The sequence below is a fragment of the Trypanosoma brucei genome, chromosome 7 (assembly GCF_000002445.2).
Source record: "Trypanosoma brucei brucei TREU927 chromosome 7, complete sequence".
Lineage (NCBI taxonomy): Eukaryota > Euglenozoa > Kinetoplastea > Trypanosomatida > Trypanosomatidae > Trypanosoma > Trypanosoma brucei.
This window is the reverse complement of record NC_007280.1, coordinates 1,492,557-1,504,209: the sequence shown is the minus strand read 5'-3', so window position 1 is coordinate 1,504,209 and position 11,653 is coordinate 1,492,557. Positions and strand designations below refer to the sequence as shown.

The 11,653-nt window shown below is 46.4% G+C and overlaps 5 protein-coding genes across 5 annotated transcripts, besides 6 other annotated features; all 5 read right to left on the bottom strand.

Annotated features, from left to right (window-relative positions):
• Nucleotides 1-11,653: part of a sequence feature (sequence corresponds to BAC RPCI93-10C21) that runs on past both edges of the window.
• On the bottom strand, nt 148-825 carry Tb927.7.5580 (cell cycle associated protein MOB1, putative; the record flags this gene model as incomplete). Its single annotated transcript, XM_841088.1, has 1 exon — nt 148-825. One exon carries the CDS (start codon nt 823-825, stop codon nt 148-150), a length of 678 nt encoding a protein of 225 aa, XP_846181.1.
• Nucleotides 1,461-1,521: a sequence feature (T-rich).
• Tb927.7.5570 (cell cycle associated protein MOB1, putative) lies at nt 2,491-3,117 on the bottom strand (the record flags this gene model as incomplete). The annotated part of the gene is made up of 1 exon (XM_841087.1): nt 2,491-3,117. One exon carries the CDS (start codon nt 3,115-3,117, stop codon nt 2,491-2,493), a length of 627 nt encoding a protein of 208 aa, XP_846180.1.
• Nucleotides 3,776-3,836: a sequence feature (T-rich).
• Nucleotides 4,198-4,253: a microsatellite.
• Tb927.7.5560 (glucosamine-fructose-6-phosphate aminotransferase, putative) lies at nt 4,895-6,874 on the bottom strand (the record flags this gene model as incomplete). The annotated part of the gene is made up of 1 exon (XM_841086.1): nt 4,895-6,874. One exon carries the CDS (start codon nt 6,872-6,874, stop codon nt 4,895-4,897), a length of 1,980 nt encoding a protein of 659 aa, XP_846179.1.
• Nucleotides 7,600-7,638: a microsatellite.
• Nucleotides 7,688-7,716: a microsatellite.
• Tb927.7.5550 (hypothetical protein, conserved) lies at nt 7,788-8,882 on the bottom strand (the record flags this gene model as incomplete). The annotated part of the gene is made up of 1 exon (XM_841085.1): nt 7,788-8,882. The coding sequence occupies one exon, from the start codon at nt 8,880-8,882 to the stop codon at nt 7,788-7,790; it is 1,095 nt and encodes a 364-aa protein (XP_846178.1).
• Nucleotides 9,428-11,608, bottom strand: Tb927.7.5540 (2,4-dienoyl-coa reductase-like protein; the record flags this gene model as incomplete). The annotated part of the gene is made up of 1 exon (XM_841084.1): nt 9,428-11,608. The coding sequence occupies one exon, from the start codon at nt 11,606-11,608 to the stop codon at nt 9,428-9,430; it is 2,181 nt and encodes a 726-aa protein (XP_846177.1).

The following is an 11,653-nucleotide window of genomic DNA, read 5'->3' as shown; positions in this document are numbered from 1 at the left end:
ACCTATATCACCACAGAATAAACATGAAATACAGGGAACGAAAACACAGAGACCCTCTTCGATGATGTAAACAACCTTCGGAGCGCACTCGAGAAGCACTGCAGATTGAAATAAAATCACCAACACAAGGGCGCGCACACAAATTGTTTACGGAACCTCCAACTTTTCCTTCGCGCGCTGACCCATTAAGTTTACCAGCAATTCACGCAGCGGAGACACCTCCTCACGAGGAATCAGATCAAATTCCCACACAAAATACATAAAATGTTTCAGTGCGGTGTTGATGTGAGATTCCTCCTGCAACTCACGAATCTTCGCAAAGTGGGAATAGTAAACGTGTGCATAAACGCGGAACAGTCGCTTGAAACACGCCTTCACTCTATCCGCGAAATCTGGTGGATAGGGATTACGATCCTCAGACGGAAACACACGTTCATCATTGATCTGCCGCTCGATCCACTCCATCAACAATCTCACATACTCCGGTGCGCTCACCTTCGTTGCTTTTGGATATTCCGGCGGGTCACGCCATAAATACTCATAGCGTGGACCTGACGACATGACAGGACAACTGCTGTTCGTGCAAAACTCTGTTAGAGAGCCGTACAAAACATTAGTGATGTTGTAGAAATCTACAGTGTGTACGGAAAGCCAATGATTCAGATCGGCACCTTGCGGTAGCTTGACAGCAGCACTGAGGTCACCTGAGCGCACAAGTGATTTGGCAAACTTGTGGAGGTTGTAACGTTCAGTTCCTTCCTTATGCTTTTTCTTAGGTTTGTATGTTCTGTCGGAGTCGAAGAGCTTTGCCTTAAAACGCTTCATAGGCCTTGTTAGAATAGACGGATTGGTGAAGGTGGGGTGAGTGAGTAGTGCGTGATGCCGACAAGATGGGTAACAGGCATCTCTCCGGTGTGTACTTGTACCAGGGCGCAATAAATATTAACTGAGTTATTTCTCCGAGCGGCAATTTCCAGGATCAACCACCTCCCCAAACAGGTATGTTGTGTCGCCAACATTCTTTACCTTTGGACAAGTTAGCGTAGCACCCGCAAAAGACGGGCACATGGCAAGAAGAAGATGGAAGGAAATATGCGCGCAAGTGCTTGTAAAAGCGAAATGAAAGATTATTGTATCCACACAGCCGCTCGAGGACCCACAACGGCAGTCCTTCACATGCAGCTCCCTATAGTATCGTCATAACAAGTGAAAATATGTTTCCCTAACATATTGTGAAGAGCAAACGAATACCAGAGCTTACCTTTCTAAAAGCAGATTAAGGAAACAACGGAACATAATTGTGGAGGGACGATGAGTGCAGTAGAGGTGTTGAACAGATATGTTGCACAGCCACAATGATTCATAAATCCTCCACCATCCAGAAAAAACAGGAAAGAGGGTCCTGGTCGCAGGAGCCTCAAGTGTGAGTAAGTTTCGAAATCGATAAACATCATCTGTCCGAGGAAAAAAGAGGAGATATGACACGGAAAGAACGAAAAGAACAAAGAAAAGGAAAGAAAACAGTCACCACACAACATTCACTGAAACCGAGAGGTTCGGTGCACAAGGACACAACTGAAGGTGGTAGATTTGCTTCGCAAACCTTCAATCAACCACAACAATTACTCGGTTGCTGGTTTGTTCGGGCGTGGACAGCTGAAGAGTCTGTGGAGCCAAACTAATTTTTCTTTTTCAATCAACAATTAATGATATACATAAATTTCCTATCAAGGGCATAAATCAATGTGCACTGCACAAATAGAGGCACCCCTTCTGCGAAAAATAACGTGACACTATCCACCAAGTAGGAGCACACTTACCATTAAATCCGTTCACTCTTAAGAAGAAGCGCCACTTAGAACGCTTCACACCGTGGAGCTTTCCACAACATGTCTATAAACGACTCCTTACCTTCCTCAGTACATCCCATCATCCACAAAATAAATTCACTTTACGATTGCAACAATTACGTAAAAAGGATGTGAAACACGCGTGTACAAACCTCTCCCTCGCACAAGCCAAACATGTCCATTCTGTCACAACAACCGTCATCCGGACTATTAATTAAACCCGTCCAAGCCCAACACAACACTATCCAATAAAAATCGAATTGTCGAATCAATATAAAAGAGAAAGTGGATGGAAACAGCCTTTTTGTAAGGCGGACAGAAGTTTCAGGCTTCACCATACCAAAACGAAGGTGTATGAAAGGTAAAGCAACCCAGTGGTTCTTCTCCGGTCAGTGATTAAAAAAAAAGATTTCACCATCATTAATAACTGCGTGAGTTGGGACGAAAGTGAAGGCTTTGAATCAACCCATCACTTGCTCTACCAATTGTCACTGCAAAAATTGATTAATAAAGAGAAATAACATTCAGGACCAACATTACCATCAACCAATGAGGATGTGCACTTCGATTTATTAAAAAATGAGCAGAAATCATCCCTGCTAGAAGAAGGCACCAACACAAGGGCGCGCACACAAATTGTTTACGGAACCTCCAACTTTTCCTTCGCGCGCTGACCCATTAAGTTTACCAGCAATTCACGCAGCGGAGACACCTCCTCACGAGGAATCAGATCAAATTCCCACACAAAATACATAAAATGTTTCAGTGCGGTGTTGATGTGAGATTCCTCCTGCAACTCACGAATCTTCGCAAAGTGGGAATAGTAAACGTGTGCATAAACGCGGAACAGTCGCTTGAAACACGCCTTCACTCTATCCGCGAAATCTGGTGGATAGGGATTACGATCCTCAGACGGAAACACACGTTCATCATTGATCTGCCGCTCGATCCACTCCATCAACAATCTCACATACTCCGGTGCGCTCACCTTCGTTGCTTTTGGATATTCCGGCGGGTCACGCCATAAATACTCATAGCGTGGACCTGACGACATGACAGGACAACTGCTGTTCGTGCAAAACTCTGTTAGAGAGCCGTACAAAACATTAGTGATGTTGTAGAAATCTACAGTGTGTACGGAAAGCCAATGATTCAGATCTGTACCTTGCGGTAGCTTTACAGCAGCACTGAGGTCACCTGAGCGCACAAGTGATTTGGCAAACTTGTGGAGGTTGTAACGTTCAGTTCCTTCCTTATGCTTTTCCATGAGAATAATTTTCTATGCCGCTTGTGGAATTTATTTTACCACAATGCTTTTATTTTAAACAAATTGAATAAAGGGAGGGATGAAAGTAGGGAACATTCTTTTTTTTCTTGTGCCCGAGTGCTCGCATTGAACGTCATTATGGGAAAGAGAAGAAATATATTAAGAAGATCCGACTCGCTAGGAGATAAGCTAGCTAGCTGCCTCCTTGCACATCCAACTTTTTCACATTTAGGTACGGAGCATTCACCAGCTTTGGTTTACAGATACATTTAGGCATGCAAAACAACAGCTCCAGCGTACTGGTAGTGTGGTTTTGTTCTCGCGTCACAGTTTAGTTTTAACAGTGTTGCGACGGGTGATTGATTTGCTCAACGCAAAAGCAAGCAGCAGCATCGTCATAACAAGTGAAAATATGTTTCCCCAACATATTGTGAAGAGCAAACGAATACCAGAGCTTACCTTTCTAAAAGCAAATTAAGGAAACAACGGAACATAATTGTGGAGGGACGATGAGTGCAGTAGAGGTGTTAAACAGATATGTTGCACAGCCACAATGATTCATAAATCCTCCACCATCCAGAAAAAACAGGAAAGAGGGTCCTGGTCGCAGGAGCCTCAAGTGTGAGTAAGTTTCGAAATCGATAAACATCATCTGTCCGAGGAAAAAAGAGGAGATATGACACGGAAAGAACGAAAAGAACAAAGAAAAGGAAAGAAAACAGTCACCACACAACATTCACTGAAACCGAGAGGTTCGGTGCACAAGGACACAACTGAAGGTGGTAGATTTGCTTCGCAAACCTTCAATCAACCACAACAATTACTCGGTTGCTGGTTTGTTCGGGCGTGGACAGCTGATCCACAAAACTGACTAGAGTAACTGGCATCCACAACAACGGGGTGCACAAAACAGAACCCACATTATTCGCTCATGTTACTTGTGGTCCCTTCGCTTTAGTGTGACTCCTCTCTTCCCCTTTTCATTTCCATGCTTCCCAACGTCGACTCCGTTTCCATCAGTGAAGCAAACGTGTAACGAAGATAAAAATGAGGGCAAGACAACGAAGTCAGGTGGAAATGAATAATAATAATAATAATCATCATCATCATCATAATCATAATAACAATAATAATAACGACTCGTCTTTAGTTTCGTTGCGGAAGGAGTATATAAGAACAATAAAAATATGCCCACGGCGAGCTCACGAAGAAAAAAAAATGATAATTGAAAGAAATGTGCTCATATTCAATGGCATTGGAAGGGGGAGGGAAAAAGGGGGAGGAAATGCTATTCCCCCCCCCCCCCACAAAAAAAACGAAGACCATGGGGGAAGTCAACAAATCGTGAAGAGCCGCAGCACATCGAGTAATTCACCGAAGAGACACGTGTACGGGCACCGCTGAAGGTGTGTCGCAGGGCGTTGAAATGGAAGAAATGTAATGTTATTAAGGCATAAAGTAAAGCTACCCTTAACAGTTACAGATATAAAGCACATCCCCTCCCGCTTGATGTAGCTGAGCTATACGTTTAAAGTGAACGTAAAAAACCGACTAATACATTTAGAATCATTAGATTGCTACAAAAACTTTGTATTTCACTTCTCGATTACTGTAGCATCACCCGGCACCTCATACTCGTGTGCGATTCCGCCTGCGGGCACTGTAATATATAATTTGCCCCACAGATTGTCGATCCACGACACTTGACTTATAGGTGTTTGTCAGTCTCCGCCCACACGTCCTCTCATCATTTATCATCACCCTTTTTAAATTATTTTCATTGAACCGTTACACTCTTCGCAAGATTCCTCGGGCAGTCCACATTTAGGCCACGTCGCACTGCAAGGTGGTGGGCGAGTAACTGCAATGGCACTACATTCACGATGCCCTGAAGGCAATCCACTATGGCTGGAACTTCCACACAACGCGAAGTAGCGCTAACCAACTCCGCATCCGGTTCTGTCGTTATGGCCACCACACGCCCACCGCGTGCTTTTACCTGTTGAATGGCACTTTTGCTGCGCCCCAAAAATTTATCATGGGGACAAAAAGCTACAATTGTGGAATGCTCATCCACTAGAGCAAGAGGCCCATGTTTGAGTTCACCGCAGTGGATACCCTCTGTGTGGATGTAAGTTAGTTCCTTAACCTTCAAAGCAGCCTCCAACGCGGTGGCGTAATCATAGCCGCGACCAAGAATAAGGATAGCTTTCGCATCACACAACTCCTCGGCCAATTTCGTGGCAACATCATTAGTACACTTCAGGCAGTGCGAAAGTGCTCCCGGAAGAGCCGCCAACCCATCGATAATTTCTAAGCGTCGCTTTTGTATTGGTGATTGACTACCACCGTGTGAATGGGAACTGTTCCCACTACAGTTTTCCTTGCTTAGAAAAAGGGCTAACAGCGTTAAAACTACAACCTGTGATGTGTATGCTTTCGTGGATGCAACGCCCACTTCCACACCAGCGTTGAGCAACAGGGCGAAGTCAGATAGTCGCAGCACGCTTGAGCCCGGTACGTTTGTTAGTCCTACAATCATTGCCTCGTACTTCTTGCAATACTGTAAAGCCATGAGGGTATCCGCCGTTTCACCGGACTGAGAGACAAATATGCAAACATCATCACTCCCTATTCTCGGTTCTCTGTCAAGGAGGTCCGGCGCATTCTCAAGTGTAATGGAAATATTTGGTAAAAGCTCCTCAAATATCGGTCTTGCAGCAACGCAACTGTGGAATGAGGTTCCGCACGCCACCAGCATCAGGCGGCGGGCGCTGAGCAGCGTCGTGCGAACACCATCGCTCATCTCTTTGATTGTAACCTCACGTGTGTTAAAATCAATCCGATCACGCATTGAACGTGACACACTTTCCGGTTGCTCGTATATTTCCTTCAGCATGAAACTTGGATATGCCCCCTTGCAGAGTCCCTCGGGTGACACATCGACAGTTTGTGATGTGCGACTAACTGGTGTGGCATCATTGTAAAGCGTCAGAGCACCTTTTGAGTAATGGGCCACATCGCCGTCTTCTAGGAAAATAACCTCCTGCGTATAAGGAAGAAAGGACGCGACGTCAGAGGAGAAAAACAACTTGTTCATAACAGACCCATTTGCGATTCCGCTTGCTGTTCCATTGCTCTTACCGTTTTGTAGGCCTATTACCAGCGGCGAGGCTTCCTTACACGCTATAAGTTCCCCAGGGAAATGGACGGATTTAATTAACAGTGCGTAGGCACCATCCAACTCTGCCATTACTTTCCCGGCAAGGTCAGCGAAGCTAATCGAGTGATCCATCGAAAAGATATGTTCAGCTAACACAACAATTACTTCCGTGTCCGTGTCACTGCTGAAGTGGTATCCCTCTTCCAGCAGCATTTGCTTGATGGTCATGAAGTTAGTGATGATGCCATTGTGAACCACAACGAACTCCATATTATTACTTGCCTGTGGGTGGCAGTTTGCCTCAGACGGCGGTCCGTGTGTTGCCCAACGAGTGTGCGCTATTCCTTCGTGATTTTCCAGCTGTGCATTAAAGTCCAAATCGGCACAACCACTGAAAACGCGTTCCCGAAGCTTTGATATGTTTCCTACGCTGCGCACCACAATATGCTTTTTTGATTTCACATCGTCAACACACAAACCCGCGCTATCGTAACCGCGGTATTCCATGCGCTGTAAACTGTCGAGCAACACATTGAGGACATCACGGGTTGTGCAGGGAATGCGGTGAAGAATGTAACCGAATATCCCGCACATTAGTTGTTGTTGTTGTTGTTTTTCTACGCTACCGTATATATATATATATATTTGTGCCTCTCTCCCGTATCAAATTGTTTGTACTTCCTTTCTTACCCTGTTACCGCTGAAGTTGATTTCGTAAAAAAAAAAAAATTGAATATTCCCCCCACGTAGTAATTCGTACCTTTGATGTGAGTACTGCTCAATGTTGTCCGCTTGTTTCTTTTGTTCCGTGTTCACACAGAGGGTTGTATTGTTCCTTTTGCACTCCCTCCCTTTTTTTTTTCGCACTAACCTGGCGTAAAGATATCTTCCTTTTCGGGGGAGGGGAGGAGGTTTGTTGCCGTTACGCTACTTGGGATTCTCCTTTACACTTTTCCCCGTTTCGCCAACTCTTCCCGTTGCACTATGTTTTCTTCTACACAACACTTTCTTTTTCTTAACCTTCGTCGGTTACCCACCGCTCACCTACTTTTAGGTTAGTTGTGACTATTACAACGTACCTCTGTAGTTCACTATGGCAAAATAAAATAATAGTGAGTGATAATTGAAGCGGTTGCAGGAACAACAACATCAAAAAAGCAAACAGAACAAAGAAGAAAACAGCACACATACACAAATAAGTGTACTGTGCTATAACATATCTATATACATGTGTAGATATACGCATTCGTCTGCTTATATATGGAGTAATATAACTACTGTATCAAGTCGGGCGAAAGCCCAAGAGTAAGGGGGACATTAAATAATAATAATAATAAAAATAACAAAAAAAAATAAAATAAAGGACAAACGTAACATAAAGCAGCGCAAGGCAACAAAAAAAAAATAAAAACAAAACAAAGCAAAACAAAAAAAAATTGTCACGTACCCAGAGACGCCTCATATACAAAAACGAAAGAAAAGACACCTCTCAAAGTGATAGCTTTGGTCACTGGGCACAGAAGTGCCAACCGGATGCCTTGTTCACAGCACTTGCATCATCCACCGCATGAAGTACTCTGGCGGTACAACTTTCGCTGTTCCGCTCCAAACGCCTGCCACAGTCACAGGGCAACTGCTTAAGTAACTTCACGTCTGTCAGTATGGACATTCCCCGCCCTACTCTGAACCACAACATTCGCATAACCGTGAACTCGGAGTGGGGAAGTGACGACTGAGTCCACCCGCAGAGAGGTGGGGAATCGAATGTTGCACAATGCATACTGCTTGTGCCAAACAGAATGTTCTCATCAATGTATATTGCCGCTCCATCACGTCCTCCTCCTATACCGAAGAAATCACGGGCGCAAACGACGAACCTCTTGTTACTCTCTTTTCCCACCCATGTGTAAGTCGATAACATACTGTTAACTGTAGGCTTGCGAGCCCGCATGTGTTTGTGCACAGCGTCAGAACCGGCTTCCGAATCTTCCTCACATCCTGGAAAATTCACAGCGGATGACAGCTCATCCCGAATGTTCCGGGAACGCCTGGCGTCAACATCGTTCATATCAGCATATGTGAAAACAAATGTTTCGCCCGTTCCAAAGAAGGCATGCTGAGAGCGTCCAAGACACGGCACCTGAGGTGTAAAGCAACCTAAAACCACCTGATTTGCTTCACAAGATCGGGCTTCGTTACCAATCCCTGATTCACACTCCACATCACTGTGCCGTTGTGTTGGTTCACCACATTCCGGTGCACGCTTTGTAACAACAAATATACCGATACCGCCGTCCCCGTCATCATTAATTTCTTTCATGGTCCTGTAGAAATTTTGCAGAGAAAACCCATCTTGCTCTGTGTCAAAGCATGTGTCCCATGGGGAATGATGCAGGTGAGGTGGTAACGCCATCAATAACTCATGATATTCGCAGCGCGTGAGTGGAAGTGGAGGTGATGGGCGCCGGTTAGGAAAAAGAGCATCCAAATCTAAACAACAACTGCAGTCCGTGAATGAGGTGGTGGGTTGTTTAACTCGAACTGCTACGCCAGGTGGTGGAGTACGGTAGAAAAAAGGTTGTCGTGGACACTTACCGACCATCTGCGGAGAGTTAGAGGCAGATTGCAGACGGAAAGCAGGAGAGGAAGCAGCGATAACGATGGGATGTTAAAAAAAAACAAACAAAATAACAAAAGAAGATTAAATGCAGAACAAGAAAAAAAATAATAATGGATACCTCGCTGACCGGAGGGCCCCACGTTTTTTTTTAAAGAAAGAAAATAGGAAGACGGTGACGCCTTTTCTTCCCCTCCGTTGCAGTGGTGTGGGAGAGAGCACAATCAGTAGAAAAAATCTTGACTCGATTCCACACAGCTAACCTCAAGGAAAGAAACGCCTTAGTTTTGGGTGTGACGCTTAGATGAAAACAGTAGATTGAAGGGGAGGGGGAGAGAGAGAGAGAGAGACGAAGTGCAAAGATTGAAGTGACAGCATAGTATCTAGGTGAGCAAGGCATAGCCTCTTATTAGTAATCACTGTGGATAATAACTAACAACATGAATTGATGCGGCGGAAAAAAAAAAGCACCAGCGAGTTGGCAGCTAGACAACTTTTCACAAAAACGCGAAGAATGTAATCGCTTAACTTCAAATCTTGTAACCGATTTCATACCCCTCATGCACGGCCTGCAGCAGGTCCTGCTCTCCGTGTCCTTCGCCACTGTAACTATCACGACACGACCCCGCATTGTATATGCTGAAGTCCCTAATCATTTCCCCTCGCTTTTTTGCACCATCCTTCATCCATTCATAAATCCACGTTCCCACGGAGATGTTCGGCAACATCCCATACGCCCAAACAATGGTATCACACTCAACGAAAAATTTGCGACTGTCTGGTGGCACCATAGAGATGTGAACGCCGTTTCCGTCGATATTTTCGACGAGGCCATGTTTGATAATAGTACCACCGTGGTTTCGAATCCACAGCTTTTGCGTCCAACCCCTCCCCCGCGAAAGATCAGCATCCTTGTCCGCTTTATTAAATAACACCACATCGCGGTTGTTACGCGGCACTCGGAAGGCAGCCTGTGGGTCAAGACTGCCATCGTCGAGGTTAACACCCCATTCGTCGCAGTACTCGTGAATGCTCCGTGACACACGCGGGTCGTGGAGCAAATACGAGGCCACATCATGCGAAATCGCACCATTTCCAATAATAACAACGCGCCGACCCGCGCGGACACTACCATTAAGAATCTTTTCGAAAGGCACAACGAGGCGGCTTTCAGATGTTCCGGGAAGCTGGTGAGATGTAGCGGGACGTGGCACGCTTCCGCAGCAAAGTACTACAGCGTGAAAAAATTGGTGATTTCGAGCCATCTCTTCCCGGGTGAACTCCGCGCCAAGTCTTACATTAATGGCCGACTCCCGTAGCTGTCTGGTCCAGTATTCCAAAATCTCCTGGTAGGACTCCTTACCAGGGACCACCTTCGCGAGGTTAAGTTGCCCGCCAACGTAATTCGACTTTTCAAAAAGTGTAACATCGTGACCACGGCGCCATAACGTGAGTGCACACGTAACACCCGCAGCACCTGCACCAACAACGGCTATCGATTTCTTGAACAGCGCAGGAGTGCACCGGCGCTCCCGTTCATAACCACTGAAAGGATTAAGCGCACACGTCATGCGCTGGTGCTTGTACAGACGATTAACACAGTGATTACACGCAATGCAGGGGATGATATCCTCGGTGTGACCTTCCTCTGCCTTTCGGATCATCTGCGGGTCAGCAAGCAACGGCCGCCCAACACCAACAAGGTCACATACACCATCCTTCAATAATCGCTCTGCTACAGCTATGGAATGCACCCGATGTGTGGCAACGACAGGAAGAATTACCCCACGTAAATGCAGTTGTTCGCGTACGTGTTGTACGCACCGAGCGAACGTGGCCTGCGGAACGTACGAAGCCATGGTCTGCACGGGTGAGTCGTGCATTCCGACACTGGTGCTTAACATGTCCACACCACCAAAGCGCGCCAACGCTTCAGCCACCGCAACGGTCTCAGCCATGGAGGTTCCCCCCACCTTCAGGTCGTGCACGCACAACCGTACAGAGAGAAGAAACTTCTCAGGGTCCGAAAGAGAGCGGCGCACCGCGTCAAGGGTCCGGAGCGTGGGCTCTATTCTCCCATCAAGTGAGCGACCAAAGCGGTCATTCCTGTCGTTGACGGCAGGTGAGAGAAAATTGTGTAACAAGGCGCCCTCACTGACTGGTATTTCAATACCGTCGAAACCTGCTGCTTCCGCTAGCCGAGCAAATCGCTCATGCTCGGACACAATGTACTCCAGTAGCATTCCCGGAACGCGCCACGGATGTGCCTGAGGAAACGGTTGGACGGGAGATGGCGTGGAGGTGGAAGAAACAAACCATCGCCGACGCGCCGCTCTGCCAGGGTGAAGGGCCTGAGCAAGGATAAGTCCGCCCTCTTTATGCACGGCTTCCGTCACACGCGATAGGGCCTTTGCTGCGTCACGGGTGTCAAGTGACATGCTATCCACCCGCCACTTTCCGAGACGGGAGACACCCAATCCACCACATACGATTAGCTTGGCACCATTCCTTGCGCGCTCTGCGAAAAATGTACCCATGGCATCCATGTGAGCGTCGCTCCACATGTCAAGCTCCTGTTCGATATTGAGGTACATGGGTAACATAACGAAACGGTTGGGTAACACAACACGGTTATTTGCCCCGATAGCTATCGGTGAAAAGAGCGAAGTGGCTTTGCGAGCTGCAGGAGCAGCAACAATCCCTAGCGGCATTTCCTCTTCCCTTCCTATCGGTTCTTCCTTATGAACTGAAACGCT